Source organism: Eumetopias jubatus, unplaced genomic scaffold, assembly GCF_037043125.1.
Source record: "Eumetopias jubatus isolate StellerSeaLion01/CBP00866 unplaced genomic scaffold, mEumJub1_p1.0 scaffold_10, whole genome shotgun sequence".
Lineage (NCBI taxonomy): Eukaryota > Metazoa > Chordata > Mammalia > Carnivora > Otariidae > Eumetopias > Eumetopias jubatus.
In genome coordinates, this window is record NW_028274816.1 from 33,068,051 (window position 1) to 33,089,406 (window position 21,356).

Consider the following 21,356-nt stretch of genomic DNA (forward strand, 5'->3'; position numbering starts at 1 on the left):
TGTTCTATCCAATTATTGCCCAAGGTTAAGGCTTGTGGGAAGATGAAGAATGCATTCGTGGAACCAATACCTTCGACCTGTCCGCAAGAACCCCCGTTAAGTTTTGTAACCCTCCTGCCTCACCCGGCGGCGGCTTCCCGCGGACGCTCCTTCTATGGCCGGCAGGGGGCGCCGCGGCCGTCCCGGCCCCGCCGGATGCTAATGAGCCTGGAGGCCCCGCCCCCTGCCGGAAGTGGCTGCGGCGGGAGGCGGGGCCTACTCGCTCGGTCCTTCTGTCGTGCGGGAGCCATGGCGGCCTCTGAGGCGGCGGCGGCGGGGTCCGCGGCTCTGGCTTCGGGCGCCCCGACCGTCCCGACGGCCGCGAGGGGAGCCGCCGCCGCCGCCTCGGGCCCGTGGGGGCCCCCCGGACGGCTGAGGGGCAGCCGGCCGCGGCCCGCGGCGGCCAGGCAGCAGCCCGCGGCTCCGGCGCCTCCGGCCCGGGAGCTGATCCAGCCGTCGGTGAGCGAGCTGTCCCGGGCCGTGCGAACCAACATCCTGTGCACCGTGCGCGGCTGCGGCAAAATTCTGCCCAACAGCCCGGCGCTCAACATGCACCTGGTCAAGAGCCACCGCCTGCAGGTGAGCCCGCCGCGGAACGGCTCCTCCCCGGGCCTGGGGCTCGGGCGCGGGCTGGGGCATGCGGGGCGGCGCGGCCGGGATTGCGCCGTGTGTGTGCAGCCTCGCCGGCCGGCGTCCAACCACAAAACGGGCCAAACCGGCCAGGGAGTCCCGGCGGGGCAGAGTGGGAGCTAGCACGCAGGAACGCGCAGTGGGAAAACACTGTGTCATGCCACTCGGCTGTGGGGCTCGGACGAGCCGGGACTGCTGGCCTCTGGCTTCGCGGCCCGGGCATTCGACACATGGACCTTGGGAGTTCCAGCAACTTCGTGAGGTCCGTTTCATCCTCCCCCTCAACGCTACTGATGAGAAGCCGATTGCGCAGCCGGACTAGAGCTGGGATTTAAACCTGGTCTCTGCTTCTAAAGCCCGAGTGCTTTCCGCCACACCCACAATACCTCCTTGAGGCCTTTAGGTCCTGCCCGGTTTTTAAAGGGGAGCTGCACATGTGCCTCGAAGCACCTTCAGTTACACGTTTTCACAGTATTGATAGACTCGGGTTTGCTCAGGAAGGAGACGTACGGGAAATTTCTCCCGCAGGTCTTCTTTCAAAAGGCCACCCGTATGTTAACATGACAACGGTGTGAACATCCCTTCCACCCTCTGTAAAATGGGGCAGTGATTTTTTAACTTTTAGTGGACATCTGTGGAAAGCTCACTGAAAGTCCGATGTCCGGCCCCACCTTAGAGCTGTTAAGTTACAATTTCCCAGTCATTACGGTAGGAAGTTTCCTTCCACCACTTCTTGCTCCTCTCTGTCAACAGTGACATAATTCCAAAGCATGATACTCAAAGCAGTTTTGTGAATGTAGCTTTTGATGGTCTGAATTGATTCAGGACTAAGGGTGAATTACCTAGCATGTTGCCTGTTCTGTCTGCCCTTCAGGTAGGTCCTCCTTGGAGACTTCCTTAGAATCAGGCTTCTGATAAGCATTTAATTTACCAGGAGGTTCGAGGGCATAGTAGGACAGACATGTTGCCCGGGAGAGGGAATCCCCTTCGCGCCCCAGCTGAACAGACGCAACGTCGGTCCCCTGTGAAGATTAGGGAGGCCAGTCCGGAAATGTGCTGAGGAGGACCCGCCAGGTGGGGCTGCAGTTTTCCTCAGAACAGATTCCGTTTCTTCCAGGACCCAAGTGCGGTAACTCTTCAGTGGTCTTTGGGAACGAACGGTCTTCGATCTTGTGTTTTCTCTATCATACTAAATTTTAACGAAATCCTTCCTTTTCCTTATATTTTAATTTCAGTGGGTGAACTAGGTGGTTTGTAGGAAATCTACGCCCCTTGGTTCTCTCAACTCGTATACAACGGCCATCACCCTCTTTTAGTATCGTGTCCTCACTGAGAAACAGCCAGGACACTCTACGTCTCTGAGCACAAGAGAGGCTGCCAGTCTGACCAGGACTGTATTGGCCCAAAGATCACTCTAACAAGCGCTTTTTAACAGGTTTATGGTCCTTTTCTCTGGAATTGCGATTTGCAGCGCGCTCGCTCCCAAGACTTTGTGAAGCGTCTGTTAAGCACAAAGATACCATTTACTCTTCAGGACTAGTGTGATAGCATACAATAGGTTTATTTCTAATGATGTTCTTAAAATAAGTTTACGAATATCTGAAGATACCCATACATATATACAAAATATACAGACACATGCAGTATACAGGGCACATACAAAATATAAAATATAATAGGCTTAAGAAGGAGGAGTAGTTGAAGCAAACACAAATTGATAATCAGATCTTTACTGGACTTTTCAAAGCAGCAGTATCCTCCCCTGCTTAGAGCCTGTGTGAAGTCATTCTCCCATTTCTAAGCTGGTTTTCAGATACTGATCTCTTGTCTGAAGACAGCACAGTGCACTCAAGATCCCTTTCTGAACTAAAGGTGCTGAAGGGAAAAGTGGACTGTCCTGATTTTCCTTCATAGAGCACTAGGGAGACCTGTGTCAGGAGGAATTAAAGAAATCTCACCCAGAACCATCATTGCTTTTGGTTTTTTTTTCTTGTCAAAGAGGTTCACTTTCCTGCCTTGCTGTGGCTTTCTAACCACAGCCAGCACCCAGCCACCCCTGAGCATCTGCTGTATTAGAGGAAAGGGGTTCATTTCCTTTCGTGAGCATGACCTCTGTGACAAAATAGCCGTACCAGTGTGGTGAATCTCTACTCTCCGTCTGCATTCTGAGGAGAAGGCCCTTGAGTTCAAACATTACTCGTGACACTTGTTTTCAAAGTATTAGAAGGAGTGAGGGAGAAGGAGGAGGCCTGGGGACCAGAGTTGACTGGGAGCTCCTTGTGGTTTTGAAAGCTGTTTGGAGAGAATCCAGTATCAATCGAGTGCCTGCCTACTTTCTGCCCTGAAGGTGGTCTGAGTATAGCTGCTTGGCAGATTTGCATAATATTCAGTGGGAATTTTTCCTACTGGTTCTCTTGGTTACAGCTACTCGCAAATTTTTATAGTTTCTTTCCTAGTTTTTATTTTTTCTAGGTTATGATAATCTTTTATCCTCTTCCCCATTAGTTGCTATATGGTCCTTATTTTATTCTAGACTTTCTTCACAAGGTACCCTGCCCACAAACAAATACTCCCTTCTTGATGTAAATAATTAACAAACCCTTCTAAAGGATGGTGGGTAAGAATGGGGATTAAATTGTAGGGTGTAAGGACATGCAGCCATTTGGTTTTATATAGGTTCTTATATTTCATCTCCTGTTAGGAAATTGGAAATGCCCTGTCTAGCCTTACCTGCAGGGGGATCCCTGGGGAAATGAAAGCTGGGGATTTAAGAGAAAGGAAGAGTAAGAGTAAATGGATATTTCTCAGAGATTCTTTTATTCCTTATTTGAAAGCAGTGAAGGGGACAGGAGGGCCCTTAAAGAACCTCTTAACCCAGCAGCATTTATGTTTTTAAAACCTGGCTTAAAGGATTTTGTATTATGTTTGGTCCCGGGTTTGCTTTTAATGATTAGCAAGGAAGTTGTTTTGTTGTTGTTGTTGTTGTTTAAGAAAAAAAAAAAAAAGGATGCCTGGGTGGCTCAGTCAGTTAAGCGTCTGCCTTCGGCTCAGGTCATGATCCCACAGTCCTGGGATCTAGTCCCGCATCGGGCTCCTTGCTCAGCAGGGAGTCTGCTTCTCCCTCTTCTGCTCCTCTTGCTTGTGCTCTTTCTCGCTATGTCAAATAAATAAATAAAATCTTTAAAAAAAAAAGGAAAAGAAAGGTTCCAAGTCATTCTATAGGCCATATTGTACAAAGACCTCCAAGTTTAAATTTACAATAAGAAGACAACAGAGCGAACTGGTTTTCTTCTTGGATGCTTTCTGTGAAGGCAGTCAGGTGCTGGTGTAGTTATAATGCCTTTTTTTCACCCCCACTATTCTTAAAATCCTTTCCTTTTACCCTTTCTCCTTAAAGTGTGTCCTTACTCCTGTTTTTCTCTTCTTCTGTATACTTTACTTTTTTCCATCTTGTTTTTTTTATTGTTTCCTCTCACAGATTTTTTTCCAAATTCTTTTACTTAAAATGTTTCATAAATATTTTTGAAATGTGTTTTACTTTAAAATGTTTTGTATGTAACAGGTACCCAAAAAAGGAATGCAAAACATGAAGTATTTTTTGTGTTATCTTTTTAGTCATGCTTACAAAAGATAAGTACAAGAAGTCTGATGAATTTTGTTTTTGAGCAGATATATAGGATGCCAGAATAGAACGTGACTTTCTCACTGTGGCTCATGTGGTATTGTGCCATCCCCATTTCTTATCTCCCCCACCCTCATCTCAGCCAAGTCCTATGTTTTGAGTTTGTTGTCTCAGGACAGGAAGGCCCTGGAACTGGGACGGGGAGATGGTGATGGGGGGGGTGAGGAGTTGGCCCTCAGAAAGCAGGAAAGTGAACACTCTCAGGTTGGTGCCATGCCTATAATAAAGGCCACAGGGGGGTTGTTGATGTCCTTTACAGCTGTCTTTAGTGGTTCATCCTGGTGCATGATACAGTTTTGGCTTTAATGGCTACATGAACATGTTCAGTATAATGCTCCCAGGTTTTTTTTTGAACATTTATTCTGTCCAGACATTCCCAAATGCAAGAGAAGATACAAATACATTCCTCTCCTTGAAAACGTTTGGGGGATTTTAAGTAGTTCCATTAGACAAAACGGGTAAGTAACAGAAGAGAAAGACAATTCAAAGCTATATATATATATATATATATATATATATATATATATATATATATAGTGAGGGACTTGAATGTCTCAAGCTAGAGAAATTTGGACTCGGGTAGATTTGGGGTGCCACTAAAAATGTTTGAGTGAGGCAATGACATAATGAGAGCTATACTTTAGAAAAAGGAATCTGGCAAAGTGAATGAAAAAGAGATTGAAGTTACAGAAATGAGTTAAGAGGTTAATGATAAAAGTCCAGAGTCGGGATGACTTGAACTAATGATGTAACAGTGAAAAGAAAGCTGAGGGAGGTGGTAGAAGACACATAAAGAGAAGTGAATAATTGCCAAAACTCGGAAGCTAGCAAGATGTTCACCAGTAGGTGAATGGATAGATGAACTGTGGTACCTCCAGAGAATGGCATATTACTCAGCACTAAAAAGAAATGAGCTCTCAAGCCATGAAATGACATGGAGGAAATTTAGGTCATGTGGATACTCAATCAAAGAAGCCAATCTGAAAAGGGTACATACTGTATCATTCCAACTATATGACATTCTGGAAAAGGCAAAAAAGATTAGTGGTTGCCAGGGTGAGTTTAAGGGAAAGAATGTTAGGAATAGGTGTAGCACAGAGGATTTTTAGGGCAGTGAAAATACTGTGTGATAGTATAACAGTGGATATGTGTCATTACACATTTGTCAAAAGCCATAGAATGTACAACAGCAACAATGAACTGTAATATAAGACTTTTGGTTATAATGATGTGCCAGTGTGGGTTCCTTGATTGTAACAAATGTACCACTCTGGTGGGGGATAATTGTTAATAGTGGAACAGGCTGTTCGTGTTTGGGGAGGGAGAGATAATGTGAGAACTCTCGGTGCTTTCTACTTAATTATGCTGTGAACCTAAAACATCTCCAAAAAAAAAAAAAATGCATTAACTTTTAAAAAGTGAAGTGAACGGGTATTTGAGAACATGATTGGGAGTTTAAAAAGGGATAATAAAAGGCATGCTAGGGCACCTTGGTGGCTCAGTTGGTTAAGTGTCTGCCTTTGGCTCAGGTCGTGATCCTGGGGTCCTGGGGTCAAAGTCCCACATCTGGCTCCCTGCTCTGCAGGGAGCTTGCTTCTCCCTCTGCCTCTCTTTCTCTCATGAATAAATAAAATCTTTAAAAATAAATAAAAATTAAAAAAATAAATAAAAGGCATGCTAAGCAGAGTTGAGAGGGTATTAGAAGTGAGCATGAATTTTGTAGTGACCTTGTAGGAATTTTGTGGAACATTTGAACAGAAGGGGCCATCTCCCTGGCATATCACTAAGAGGAATTTGATAATTATTCGGTGAATGAAGTGATTTCTGAGTCTTCCTTAATATTCTCCCCACATTTCGTTTTCTCTTGCTGATAACACTAGATGGAAAAATAATAAGTTAACTGAAAGTATTTCATTAAAAAACGAACAAACGCTAGATGAATTGGTGAATAGGATGAGTTTGGTGATAAGAGACCACGTCACTTGTCATTAAAGCTAGCAGCTGCCAGTGTTTTAACAGAAGAGCCTTTCAGTCCGACTTCCACAAGGACAGTATTTAATGTAAAGTACTGGTTTAGATTAGATCATTGGCATAAAGTTGGTTGGCAAAAAGCAAAAGAAGAAACAAAACTCTCCAAAGAAAATAGGTCAGCAATAATAACTGAGTGATTATGTGATAAGCACTGTTCCAAACTCTATACATTATTGACTAAATCCCCACAACAGCCCTGAAATAGATCCTGTTTTGCCTACTTTATAGATAAGGAAACCAAGATACTTCACAAGAAAGTGGCAAGGTAGAGAATTCAAACTATGCCAGTCCACATTCCAGAACCCAAGGGTTTAACCACTATATGAGAGGTTCAAAAGCTAGACTGTACTTTGGGATCATCTGGGGAGATTTAACAACCAAATATGGATCCCTAGTCCCCACCCCAAACTAATGATATCAAAATACCTGGAGTTGAAACCAGACAGAGATTTTAAGTGTCTCATGTGATTTTTCACAGGCCCCAGGGCTGAAAACCACTACTCTATGCAGGACTGCCTTTCAAAAAAATGCTCTACATTTAGCAGGCAATTGCTCTCTTCTTTAAGCATTAAGATAATACCAAGAGGTGTACAAAATAGTTTCTGCCCTTACGAAATTTAGTTGGAGAGACAGGAACTCTAGAAAAAAATGATAATATTTAAAATAGCTTAAGTTTTATTTTCTTGGAATTCAAACAGGAAATAGATCTCTACATCTGGATGGTGGTAAGCAGAACAAGGGAGTGTTGATTGAGAATATGATCTGGGCTCGCTTTATGCTAATCCAATACAAGATAATCCTGAGAGTTACCTGTTGTATCTGTCTCAGAAATGAATAAACTGGCTCAGAGAGGTTAAGGCCACACCCCTAATTGGTGGTAGAAGTGGTGTATAGGTCTTTCAGTGCCAAGTGCTTCTTCCACCATCACAGTCTGCCGTAAGAGAGCCAGGAGAATGTAGGACAAATTGAGCCTTAATAGATGGTGCAACTGGAAGTGGGAAGAATGTGAGGCTGAGTAGGGTGGTGTATGAAAAGGGAACAGAAAAAGATACGGTTATAATGGGAGATTGGAGGCATAACACATGGATAAGTGATACATACAAATAAGTTTTCAGAATGTCAAATTTGGTAGAACATTAGAAGAGGAAGGAAAATTATGTAAGAGACCATTTAAATAACCCAAATGAATATGAATATCTAAACAGTATAGTGCAGTAGGATTGTAAAAGGATAGACCAGTGTGGAAGACATGGAGGACTAATTGAGTTTGATATGGAAAGATAAATTGTGCTGTGTAAAAATAAAACAAGAACAGCTTCTTTTCCCCTCCACGAATGGACACAGACTCAACAAGATCAACATGTTCCTCTTGAGATCCACTGGGAAGGAGTCTTAGCCACATGACCATTCATTTCTCACTTCTCCAGAAACATTAATGGTAGAGAAGGAAGTGGACATGTTCCAACAGTAATGAATCCTTTCTCATCAGAACACGAGATGACCAAAATACCTAAGTGCTGCAGCAGCAGCTGTGGCCTGCATGAACAGGGACTTCTACTCCCTCCACTTTGACCTCAGTCTGTACTTTCTAATTGATTACATTCTTCTTTCCAGCTTATCTCTTGACTCAGGCAAAAGACCCAGGGGCAAAGCATCCCTTGATGAGGACCCAAAACTATTCCCTCAAGCAACAGGGACTGCCTTTACACCAGCAAGAGAGCGACTGACCTCACCTTTACTGCCTGCCTGCACGTACCCACCAACCTTTATCCCACATTTTCCTTACGTAAACCTGAAAGTATTTTCAGCACTTTGGAGACAGTCTTTGAGATGTGAGTCCACTGTCTTCATGGTGCTGGACTCACTGAAATAAATCCCTTTCTTGTTTCCCCGCCACTTGTCTCACTGCCTTTGTGTCAGCGGTGAGTGGCCAAACTTGGTCTGTTTTGGGACCCCCGGAGCCAGATGCTCTTTTACCCTTGAGCCCTGGTTACATGAGTACATGTCCTGTTGTTCCCAGTGACCTGTCGAGAGGTCTATCCCCACCCCCCAACCCCCGTCACCGCCACTACCTTCCTTTAGGGCCAGACAGGAATTATACTGGAGGTCATAGATGTCTCACACCTGCAGTATGTGAACTCATCAAGGGCACCAAAACTGCAAGCTAAATTAAGTCACCAGTTATTTTAAACTCCCAGCCAAAAATTTAGTCACATACTTAATAACAAAGGATGATGAGGATTATATGAGTTAGTATATATAAATGCCTGACACAGTAATAAAAGCTATATAAGTACTGGTTACTCTAATGATTATTAAATTTCAAACCTAGCATGGTGACTATATTCAAGTTCCTGTATAAAAAGTTGTGTCGAGTAGCTTCACCTACTTTGGGGGTTTGAGGATCAGAGAAAGTCATGATGCTAGGAGGAAGGCCTAGACCATAGTCAAAGGAGGTTTTTTTCAGGGAGGGTGGGATGAAAGGGAAGGGAAGAATTAGGGTGGTACCAAAATCTTGAACCTGAGAAACTGTGAGTATACCACTTACAAACAGAGAAAGCTGGCTTTGAGGACAGAGACTTTAAGTTTAGAAGGAGGAGTTTTAAAGGAATGTATAGATTTGTTTTAGCAACATGGGGGTTTTTTTTGTTTTGAAAAATTTTTACAGATTTATTGAGATATAATTTAGCTCACCATAACATTTACCCATGTTAAGTGGATAATTTAATTATTTAGTAGAGTCACATAGTTGTGCCACCAGTACCACAATCTAATTTTAGAACATTTTTATCTCCCTTAAAAGATCCCTTGTGCCCATCTTTAGTCATTCCTTGTTTCTGGTCCCAGCCAGTTCCATTGGGTTTTTGTTTGTTTATTTGTTTTTTAATAATTATTAAGTAATTTTTTCTTTTGCAGGATGGCATAGTAAATCCAACAATAAGAAAAGATTTGAAAACTGTACCGAAATTCTACTGTTGTCCAATTGAAGGATGCCCTAGAGGCCCTGACAGACCATTTTCTCAATTTTCTCTCGTAAAACAGGTATTTTATTTGTCTTAAGTATACTTCTCTGAGGATGAAATGCAGGTGATATAAACCTAACGTGCATTCTGTCACTCACCAAACATAACTGGAGAACTCTCCAAGAAAGCTGCCTGTGAGAATAGCCACCGAGGAGTCTCCCTGTTGGGGAAGACATGAATGGAGTGTAACGAAGTGAAGGAGACGTGGCTTGTTCTGGAGGAGGAGATGTCCACAAGAGGGTTTAGAGAGAAAGACAAGAAGACCGGTTCAGCAGCAAATGAGAAATGTGTACTCCACATCTCTTGCATGACTCTGTGTGCCTCCAAGGCCAGAGGAGCAAAGCACAAAGGAAAAGTTCTCCTAAGGAAGCACGAAGCTGCCGAAGTCAGGAAGAGTTCCAGAAGTAGCTGCCTGAGGAGGAGGGAGGGTCCCAGTGAGTGGGGAAAGAGGTCACATAGGACTGGCAGAGACCAACAGCTGAAATACTTCCCAGAGGGTTGGCTGGAGGGGTCCTGAGAAAAGCAGGGAGGACTTTTTCCTGCCTGCAGCACTCATTTATAAAACCTAAATGGCGGGTACTATGAATTGCTTCCAAAGAGGGTCTTCACTTTTCCCAAAGCAGCAGAGACAGGGAGAAGGGGCATGTGATAAACTGCAGTTTGCCTGCTTTTCCTTCTTTTGATGTAGACTGCTCTAGTTTGTCATGCGAACTCATTGTTAATGCAGGTACGGGGCTGGTTTTTGAAATGTTTTGAGCAGATGCGGTTTTCCACTTTCGTCCCTTCTGTGTTCTTCCTAGCACTTTATGAAGATGCATGCTGAAAAGAAGCATAAGTGCAGTAAGTGCAGCAATTCCTACGGCACGGAGTGGGACTTGAAAAGGCACGCCGAGGACTGCGGCAAGACCTTCCAGTGCACGTGCGGCTGTCCCTATGCCAGCAGAACTGCGTTACAGTCCCACGTCTACCGCACTGGCCATGAGATCCCGGCAGAGCACAGGTAAAGGGGAAGAAACGGTGGCCCAGGAGTCCGTTGGTGTGGGAAGAATTTCAAATGAAACTTCTGGAAAGCCGTTAGTGCAGAGAGAAAGGAGGAATAACGGAGAAAAAACATGACGTGGAAGAGGGGAGCTTTCGGAAAAGCGAGCAGTACTAGCAAATGATCCACATCTGTCTAACTCAGTTGTTCTTCCTTATTTCTTCCCAATTGAAAATCCCAGCTTCCAGCATTTTCCATCAAAGGGATGTTAGATTGTTGAAGAGTTAAGTTTTATCGTGAAACTGTACCTCATCTTAAAAAGGTCAAATTTATATTTGGAGTAATAGCTTCCTACTTTAGGAACGGTAAAAGTTGCATTAAATAATCTGTTCGCTTCCTCGTGCTTACAGAGCTGAGTGCTAGAGTACTTAGAGGTATGCCCCCAAAAAAGATGTGCTTCCTCCTTACCTACTCGCATGTTCCTGCACTTCTCCCCACCATATAGTAGGCCCAGTTCTCAGAGAGGCACAGAAGGATCGATCTCTCCTCACCTGGTGGAGTCTGACCTCTGCTCTAGGTATGGGGAGCAGCATTTGTTAAGTAATTGAAGAGACCGCACCAGGGTTGAAGAAAGCTGCAGCCTAAACTCGTTTTTCTCTTTTTACTCTGTCCTTGGTTTCAGGGATCCACCTCGTAAGAAAAGGAAAATGGAGAGCTGCCTGCCCAGCCAGAAGTTGTCCAGTAAGCCCACTGAGTCCTTGAGCACCCAACCAGTTCCAAGATCAGACACTCAAGAACTGGAAACTTCAGATATAAAGCTGGTCGCTTCTTTTGAAGACTCTTGCAGCTCTAATGCTGGAAAGCAGACTCTTACAACACCTCCGAGATACCCTCAGAAGTTGCTTTTACCCAAGCCCAAAGTGGCTGTGGTGAAACTTCCTGTTATGCAGTTTTCTCCCATGCCTGTCTTTGTGCCTACAGCCGACTCCTCCGCCCAGCCTGTGGTGTTGGGTGTCGATCATCAGGGTTCTGCCCCGGGCGCTGTGCACATACTGCCCTTGTCAATCGGAACCCTGATCCTCGGCCTAGATTCAGAGGCTGGCTGTCTTAAGGAAAGTCTCCCTCTTTCAAAAATTGTAAGTCCTGTTGCTATGGAACCAGTTAGTACAGGTGTTCAAGTGAACTTGGGGAAGAGCCTGTCTAATCCTTTACAAGAACTAGGGAACACATACCAGAAGAACAGCATTTCTTCAATCAACGTACAGACAGACCTGTCTTACACCACACAACACTTCATACCTTCCACACAGTGGGCTGGGCCTGATTCCTCTGTATCGTCTTGTTCTCAAACAGATTTGACGTTTGGTTCTCAAGTCTCCCTTCCCATCAGTGTTCATACTCAAACATTTTTGCCCAGTTCTAAGGTGACCTCATCCATAGCTGCTCAGACTGATGCGTTTATAGATGCCTGTTACCAGTCAGGCGGGATCTCCAGAGAAACCCAGACCAGTGGAATGCAAGGTCTGACAGATGACCGAGTACAGATGGACCAGGCTGTTATGGGTGGAGACATTTTTGGGAGCGTCCATTCATCCTACGGTGTTTCTGCAGACAGCATTATAAGCAGCAGCTTAGTAGCAGAGACCGTCACTCATGATTTGTTACCTCAGAACCACCCTAAGACTTTACATCAAGATCTTGAGAAATCTGCACCAATTATAAACTTCAGTGCACAGCACAGTATGCTTCCTTCACAGAACATGACAGATAACCAGACCCAAACTATAGACTTATTAAGCGATTTAGAAAACATCTTGTCAAGTAATCTGCCCAGTCAGACACTGGACAATCGTAGTCTTTTGTCTGACACGAATACGGGACCTGACCCCCAGCTCCCATCTGGCCCAACCCAGAATCCCGCAATCGATTTTGATATTGAAGAGTTTTTGTCCGCCTCAAATATCCAGACTCAAACTGAAGAGAGTGAGCTTAACACCATGACCACCGAGCCTGTCTTGGAATCACTGGACATAGAGACCCAAACGGACTTCTTCCTTGCAGATACATCTGCTCAGTCCTATAGTTGTAGGGGAAATTCTAATTTCTTAGGCCTTGAAATGTTTGACACGCAGACACAGACAGACTTAAACTTCTTTTTAGACAGTAGCCCCCACCTGCCTCTGGGAAGTATTCTGAAACACTCCAGCTTTTCCATGAGTACTGATTCATCTGACACAGAGACCCAAACTGAAGGAATGTCCAGTGCTAAAAACATACCTGCTGTAGAGAGCAAAGTTCAGTTGAACAGTACAGAAACACAGACCATGAATTCTGGCTTCGAAACCTTGGGGAGCTTGTTCTTCACCAGCAACGAAACTCAAACAGCCATGGATGACTTTCTTCTGGCTGATTTGGCCTGGAACACAATGGAATCTCAGTTCAGCTCTGTAGAAACCCAGACGTGTGCGGAACTACACACGGTCTCCAACTTCTAAAAATGAAGTCCGAGCGTGCACCAGCGTTTATGATTTCCTTCTGGGTTTGGAAAATGGAGAGTGGGACAACAGTGTTAACACTATTGAATGTAGTTACTGATGCATTTACTTCAATTCTTGGAGGGTCTTTGCCTTTTGTACTTGTAAACATGAAATTTGTGTATAAATGTGAGTGTATTATAAAGTGTAAGATGTTGATCTAAAAATAGTTTCTGTTGCCTACATTTGCCCTGTCACAGTGAGTCTTCCCATCTTAAAAACACAAGTGTATTTCACACCTTTCAAGCCCATCTAGCAATTAGCCGAAGCCAAGCTTACCAGGTACTAGGGTACAGACTTTTCAGATCTTCAAAACATTTCAGTGGAAATGTGTCTTGCTTAACTTAAATTGCACCGACAATATTTGACAGTGTTTGTTAGAAATTCCTGTTTCCTGATAGTAAATCTAAAGAAATCGGATGCCACACATCAGATGTAAGCTCCAGCGCTTCAATGGCGTGGGACTCATGCTGCCTGCGGCTTCATCTGCTTTGACATCTCACTTTTTTCTCCCTTGAAGACAAATGAGAACTACAGCTGTCTAGCTTTTGAGACCATCTTCATGTAGTCAGTGCCATTCTTCCTCTACATGAACTATTGCTGATACCAACCCAAGTGTACAGTACTTTTGTCACAAGACATGTTGCTGTAAAATTACTGCTTCAAGAAGTAGCGGCAAGCACTTAATGTAAATAGTCTGAGTAACCGTATGTCATTCCAGCCGTGGACACTCATACTGGAGTGTGCTCTGGGAACATCCCTCCTGCTCTCCCCAGTAGGTGAGGGTCGTGCTCCCACAGCTGCTTCTCAAAGTGTACCCGTAGGCTGGATCTGAGTTTTGTCTCTCTACATGTTAAAAAAAAAAAAGGGGGGGGAGAGAAAAGGACATCCCCACCTGCTAAGTTTCAGTGTAAGTTGTTAGGGCAAGTGTGCAATCAACAATTATCCTAAAGTGAATCTTCTCATCCACTTCTCATCTTTTCCTTGAATAAGGAAAGACATTGGCCTAGCAAGGATGTTATTTGTGCCTTGAGGATAGCAAGTATAGAACAGATCCACCTAAAATAAGGTATTCTGCATTTTGTTGCTTTATTTGTTTAGATGGCAATACCAGTGTTCAAAAAAAGAGGTGAAGACCAGTTATTTCAGTAATCAAGAACATCCATGTTTTTAGATGGGAGCATGGTCATATGTGCTTTGGAGGTTTACTGTATTTAGGATTGTCCAACTTTCAGTCAAGGAAAAATCGGTGCAAACTGTACATTTTCTAAGTTTATTAAGAAAAAGTTCCTTCTGAGGCACATGCTTATTCTGCCTTCAGCAGAAGGCAAAATCCTCAAAACCTAAGGAGTAGACTAATAACCCCAAGTACATAGATGATGTTACTACTAATTCCTATCACGTAGAAGAATAGTTGGTAGTGAATAAATAACATATCCTGGAGAGATGAACCCAACCTGGTACATAAGAGTTTGCTTTGGTCACAGTGGCCTATGACTATGGGTTTCAAAACAAACATAAAGCCTTAACTTAGAATTTCATTGTTTTAGAATTGTCACTGCCTTAATGTTCAAACATTGATTTCAGTTCTCCCAGTAAAGGAGAAGTGCATGTTTGTTTATGGCTTTTTTGTAAATATAAATGCAGTGATCTTTGGCTTTAAAAAAATTTGTTTCTGTGAAAATGTTTGATAATCCAGCCAATAGAGTTATTTACAGAACAGTTGAGCATGTCATAGTTCTTCATGTACAAGAACTGTTCCCTCTCAAAACCTTAGTTACCTGAATTGTCCTAAGATTATTCGTAAAAACTGAAATTCAGTGATTAAAGAGAAGTGAGAATTCTACCTTTTTTTGTGAATTCTTTGACATAATGTGACCTATTTGGTTGCCTTGACTTTTCACAAACCCGTCATCTTCTGGTAGTCACAGGATGGAATGGTTGTACCTAGTTATTTTCATTACTGTTTTACCTTTGTTCATGAAACTCTACTAATAATTTTCCTAGTAGAAGAAAATGAAAAGACACTCCATTACTAAATTTTGTATTTTGATGTGAAGTTTTTGATAAAAACTATTCACCTTACGGTTTTGAGTTTTTGAAGAATTTCAAAGGCAATTACTCCAACTCATGCATTTGCCAAAGGTGACATGCATCATTTTATAATGGGGTCCCTTTTATCTTTGTAAATAATGTAATTCTAGCTTACGAGCAAAAATAAGAGGGGTTAGAATATGAGTAGTTCTTTGCTCAGTCACTAATTTGCAGAAAGTCCATCACTGTATTTCTGATTCCCTGATATAAAGAGGAAATAAAAACAAAATTTCTGTAGACTTACCTGAAAGATGCTCAGTAAGGTTTGAAGCTTCTTTTGATCTGAAGAAAATGTATCCATGTCAGTCTAGTTGTGAAGTTGTTTTATTAGTAGTGGCAAATGGACAGGGTGATGCTTTGAAGTAATCCTTTATGGCCTCAGTTTTAGAAGGTTTACCTTAATTCCAGTCCAAACCTCCCCAAAACCTGCCATCTGATATTGACTCTAAGGAGCATTTACTCCGCTTTATTTCAAGCAGCGCTCCTCACTCGGGTCGTCGGAAGGCTCTTGAAAGAGAAACGTGTACCTTTGGGGATTTAGGGACGAAAGCTTTGAAGTCTCAAGTATTCATGCAGTTTAATTTTCCTTATATTTCACAACAGATGTGTGTGTTCACATCGGAGTGCGTTAAGTATCGCCGATCAGATTTGGCTCTGGGAGAGAGCATGTCTGTCTTTTGGCTTTATATTCCCAACATCTAAAAACTGTTAAATGACATGGATTTTCATCTAGTTTCTTCATCAAGATGTTGGCTAGTATAATGTTACTGCCAAGAAGGTAGTCAAGTAAATACGCTTGTGTTGCAGTGTTCCAATCCAAAGGGTTCTCTCAGTTGTGTCGTCAGTGTCAATTGGCCCTGAGGTATTAGCTTACATATCAGGAGAGGTAGGCTAAAGATGAAGGGGATTCCCAGGTTGTCAGTGTTCTCAAACTAACAGCTGTGGCACTACATTTAATAACGTGTGTGTGAAAGGAGCAAATGCCCAAACCACGTGAATAAATTCAAGCATTGTCTGTAACACTGGAAGAGTACCAATATTCCTTTCGACAAACTTCAGAAAAAAACTCCAAATTTTATACTGCCTTACTAATAACAAAATGCACACATTTGTAACTTTGTTCTAAGTCCACAAAGTCAAAATAGTGACGGTTGGCATAGCAGAAACTTACTGCCGAGGCCCTGCCACAGACTTTTGGTATGTGACTGTCAAGAAAGTTAATGTTAGGGGACAGAATGCTACAAAAAAGAAACAAAATAATTGTAAAAAATATTTGAGAAAATGAAATTTTTTTGAAAAAATATTTCTCCATGGTGACTTTGTTATTCTCAAAACTATATATGCCATTTCAATGTGAACAAAGCTTTGTTTTGTTTTTTTTTGTTTGTCATAAAGGCATGAGCTTCTTCGCCTGATATCTGTCAGTAAGACCTTGTTCCAAGCATGGCATCTTTTACTGTTTTTGCTTGCAGCTTTTTTACTCTTTGCTTTCTGGTGATCCATTGCTTTTTCCATATCCTTGTTTGGTTTTATGATTGCCTCTCAAACATGTTGCTGTTTAGGATTGAATTTGAAAGTCATCCCCTTCCTACTTTATCTTCTTTTCCTGTGCTGTAACGAGAAATTTAGTGACTTCAGAAAATGTAGAGCTTGTGCTGCAATAAAAACTTGGCAGAAGTCAAATGCATCTTAATTAATCACAAAGGGTATTTAACCTTCTGATGCACCGCATTAACATCTCCCTATTTAAAGTGAGCTTTCAGAAATTAAGATTTTATAGTACATTTTTTTAAAGATTTATTTATTTACTTAGCGTGCGCTAGCGTGGGAGGAAGGAGGACACAGAGGGAGAGGGAGACAAGCAGACTCCGCTGAGCCCTACGCAAGGTTTGATCCCGGGACCCCGAGGTCATGACCCCAAGCCAAAATCAAAAGTCAGACACTGAGCCACCCAGGTGCCCCTTAAAGTACACTTTTAAGAAACCATCCAAACTTAAGCCAACTATGCTTTCGGAATTATTTATATTGGCTTATTTCAGTTCATGGGAACAATTTTTGTTTAGCTGTATTTGAGAGTCTAGTGCTATTAATTGAAATTGCTGTCTATTCTTTTTTACCTTTTTGGCAAGATGTGTTCTATTTTAAAACCATTTAAATCACTGTTTTCTAACGAGATATGTGCCTAAATAGTAAGTCTTCAGATTTAATGTTCTCTAGCTACCATAATAAGGATCTCTCTGACTTTCCATTTTCCTGAAATTACATGAGAGAAATCAGTCATGAGGATTGAAACTAAACATTCATAGAGCCATGAACAGTATCAGAACTGGTGGTATGTATCCCGAATTAAATGTTTGATTTCTAGTTTCCTTCAGAATACATGCAGACTAAAATAAAATTGCTAACAGTCCTGTGGTACTAAAAATATGACTAGTTCATGGTATGTTTTCAAGTGAACAGTCATAAGCAGAGAAATTGTTTCATTTAAAAAAAAATACACAGGGAAGAAAGGTTTGTAGTTTGAGCTAAATCGGGAACAAGGACTATTTTCATATATATGTGTGATGTATCAATTTGCCAGTGGCTACTAAGGAGTGATATACACGGTCTTGGCCACCTCTTAATATTCACGTTGATTTGGCATAAGCAGTGAATGTTGAGAGTAAGGAATTCTGAACAATGCCATTACATGTAAATACATCAACTTAACATCATAGAATTTTCTTGAAAACCTTGCCAAAACAATAATGCACACTCTCAAAAGACAAATATGGGAATATTGACAGCTTTTCTGGGCTCTGGCTAAGTGGGCCTACTGTCATTATGAGATGGTCTCAGAGAAGAAGCAGGCTTGTGGTCACTTCCTTGTGGGGGTAACCTGGGCAGGTACCACCAGAAGACCTTGAAGGACCAAGACAAAACTGAGAGCACCAGGGGGCTTTAGATCCAGAGCACCTGTGCTTTGCAGGATGCAGCAAGCCAGACTTCGCCCACTTTTCCTTTGTCCCTGTGCCAAGGCTTGTGCTTTGTAAGTAAAACTGTCAGAGAAGCTGCGAACACAGGCATTGGATTCCCTAAAGCATTGGTTCTTCACTGGGCAGATTTGGCCTTGTGGCACTTGGTAACGTCTGGAGGCATTCTCGATTCTCGCAACTGAGGGATACTATTGGCATCGAGTGGATGGAGGCCAGGGATGCTGCTAAATATCCTAGTCTGTACAAAACAATCTCTACAAAGAATTATCCAGGCCTGGAACAAAGGAAGGAGAAAATGATCCTTGGCACTCATGCATTTGCTCAGGATAAAGAGAATAATACCCAGAAGGGGCTTAGAACTCTTAGAACAGTGCCTTGTAAATTCAAAGGAATTACTGTATTGTGTGGCTGGTAGTAGAGCTTGGGGCAGAGCTTAGTCTGGACACCAAAAGCATGGCACTGAGTCTCCTGGCACCAGCGTCCCAGTGAGCTTGGCAGACAGTGGTAGAGTATTCCCTGGGGTACCAGTGACTGCCCTGATACGCCCTTGGTCATAGCCACAGGAGCCCCTGTTTATTTCCCACCTTGATCTTCAGTAGCCCCTAAACTGCAGCACTGAAGTTGTGCTGGACCCAAACCCAGACACCCCAAAAAGCCCCAGATATGAGGCCTCCAGTCATGCAGCTTGGCCTTGGCCAGCTGGGGATACCCAGAGAGATGGGGTAGGATTCTGTGGTCTCTCTGGGTCCTGAAGCTCTTAAGTGTGGAGGGAGGGAGAGTGAAAGGCAATTTGATTCTGGGTTCCAATCATTTTATAGCATGGTCCTTGAAATACAGGTAAATTTCACAAAAGGGGGCCACGTCCAGAATAAAAAGAAAGATGCTAAAAATTAAGGAAAGTCTCCCTGAGTAACCAAAGTCCTATGTACTTGTCCAAATGTAGCCTGGCCTTATTCTGAATTAATTAAAATCTTCCCCTTGCCCTTTGAAAGTGCCACCCCTTCATCTCTGTCAGAAAACATTCTGTCTGTCCAGGTTCCCTGCCCCTCCAGCCCCTTCCTTGCCTCACCCAGACCCTCGGCAGCGTCCCCAGGCCTCAACCCGGCCTCACCCAGAAGGTGACCTCGGGCCCTGCAGGAGCCGTGTCTAGTGCTGCCACAGTTCCACGTGGTGATTTTTAAAGTTTTGAGAAAAACAGGAGTTTGGAAAGTTTGATTAATGAGACATCCAAAACTAATAGCATGAGGGGTGAAACACAGCCCTCCATGCTTGGTTTAGAGAGGAGTAGAGGATCCAAAACCCAACTAAGACCATTACCCTGAGATAGGAAGAGAGCTGTTGCCATCATTAGAACATGCTTAACACCCTTAAGTGGCATGATTTCCCCTGAAAGTTTTGTTGATGACCTAGAACCCTAATGGGGACTGCATTCTATTAGACATTTTTCCTTTATCTAGACTTGGACATCAAAGACCAGTCTGGACATCCTGATTGAATCTGAATGGAAAGGGGCAAAACCTGGAGTGATTTTATCCACAGAAAACAAGCTAAACCCAGGCTAATGCAAATAAGATCCCAGAAGGGCTTAATCAGGTTAATTGAAAAATTACCTAAAGAGATGCCAAATGCAAAACACTCATAGACGAATTTATTCATAGACAAACCTCTTAGTCAATATTTTGCTGGCCAAACTAATGTTTTGGTCAAAAAGAAGAATACTACACATCTTTAAATTTGGGCCCTTCCTTTGTTCAGACCGGCCCTCCTCTTAATTCTAAATCATTATGTTTGCCCCCAAATCTATAGAATTTATAACCCTTATCTCAACAAAAGAGTTTTTCTTAAGAAAGAAATATTTTGGGGACGCCTGTGTGGCTCAGTCAGTTAAGTGTCTGCCTTTGGCTCAGGTCATGATCCCAGGGTCCTGGGATAAAGCCCCACATCGGGCTCCCTGCTCAGCGGGGAGTCTGCTTCTCCCTCTCCCTCTCCCTCTCCCTCTGCCTCTGCCTCTGCCTCCCTCGTCCTGTTCGTGCTATTTCTCTCTCTCTCTCTGTCAAATAAATAAAATCTTTAGAAAAAAATTTTGTTTTAACAAGTGTTTTCAGATTGCCTCAAGATCTCAAAACGTAAGCACCCTGGACTGAGTTGGTGGGCTCTGTCCCTGGCTCGTGCTGGTAGATGCGCTTCACTCCGTGTTTCAGCACTCTTGCCTGTTTTACATACTGAGCTTAGTCATGATCTTGCTGTTTATTAGACAGGGCTTGAAGAACCACTGACTTAGGTGGGCAGGCTAGAGCTGGAGGGTCCTCACAGAGCACAGGATCCAACACCTCATGGTCCAGACACAGTGGGAAATCAGAGTTTCTTGGGGGCAAAATCCAGATGGTTTGTTCATTCAGAGAAGAGGTGGGCAGAACCTGAATTGTTTCTAGACTATGAAAAAGAGTCCAACCTCAGGAGGCAAAATACACCTTTTAATGACAGTTGTACTATAATCATTCCTGCATTTCCGGTGTTTTGTAAATAGAAATCACAAAACAATAAAAAAACCTAAACTAAGAGAAAAGACATTACAAAGACCAATTGTGAAAAGCAGATGTTTACAAATACAGTCATATAATCTGTCTACCCATCATTTAGGGGACAGAAAGTCCAGAGTTCAAGTACAACCTACCTTAAGCAAATGCAAACTATGTAATTACAGAGCAGCTAAATGGTTATTCATATTACAAAATGGTTTTTCAGAGCATTTCTCTACGTAGCATTGTCACTTGGCACTTAAAATATAACTCATTTACAAATGTTTCATTTATATACAACTTCAGGAAATATGCATTGGGGTAAAATGAGGGAAGAAGGCAGACAGAAGGGAGAAAGTAACATCCCTATTCTGTAAGAGTCTGCCTGAGGTTGTGAGTTCCCAAATATTAGATGCAAGGTAAGGCTGGAGGAAGCATGTGGGGTGACAATTACAATCACAGTGACATTTTTTTCCAAATAATTATTCTTAACCTGCTTCTCAAGATGGACTTTATAGATCTGTGGCTAAAACTTTTGCAGACATGGAGACTAGCACGAGGCTATAACATAAGTATATGAAAAACCCTGGGATATGCAGCATGGAGTGGATATGATCTATCCGTGGATTTAAGGATATGACACCTTGGACACAAGGATATTTATCTGGACACAGGCTGGAGTTACCTATTAAAGCAATGTTCCAGATCTTTGTTGCAAGAGAAAATAAATCAAGAGATAGATACTTGCCTGGTTCAAAAGATCAGGAAACAATTTGGTCTAAACAAGCCCTTACACTCAGCTTAAGGCATGGGGGTGGGGCGGAAAGAGCCCCTGCTAGTTGGCTCGGGG

General features: G+C 42.9%; 1 protein-coding gene across 2 annotated transcripts; it reads left to right on the top strand.

Moving 5' to 3' along the window:
* The first annotated feature begins 284 nt into the window (after window positions 1-284).
* Window positions 285-14,764, top strand: ATMIN (ATM interactor). Of its 2 annotated transcripts, XM_028092654.2 has the most exons (4): window positions 285-618; window positions 9,299-9,424; window positions 10,206-10,405; window positions 11,067-14,764. In XM_028092654.2, the coding sequence occupies exons 1-4, from the start codon at window positions 289-291 to the stop codon at window positions 12,877-12,879; spliced, it is 2,469 nt and encodes an 822-aa protein (XP_027948455.1). In that variant the 5' UTR covers window positions 285-288; the 3' UTR covers window positions 12,880-14,764. The 2 variants fall into 2 exon arrangements, with proteins under 2 accessions (XP_027948455.1, XP_027948463.1); XM_028092662.2 differs by lacking the exons at window positions 285-618; window positions 9,299-9,424 and adding an exon at window positions 9,431-9,839.
* The last annotated feature ends 6,592 nt before the right edge of the window (window positions 14,765-21,356 follow it).

What these genes read in the sequence shown, in the direction of transcription:
- ATMIN (XM_028092654.2), top strand. Translation starts at nt 289, where the DNA reads ATGGCGGCCTCTGAGGCGGCGGCGGCGGGGTCCGCGGCTCTGGCTTCG. An exon ending in AATTTTCTCTCGTAAAACAG is followed by an intron (nt 9,425 to 10,205) that starts GTATTTTATTTG and finishes TGTTCTTCCTAG; the next exon opens with CACTTTATGAAGATGCATGC. An exon ending in GAGATCCCGGCAGAGCACAG is followed by an intron (nt 10,406 to 11,066) that starts GTAAAGGGGAAG and finishes CCTTGGTTTCAG; the next exon opens with GGATCCACCTCGTAAGAAAA.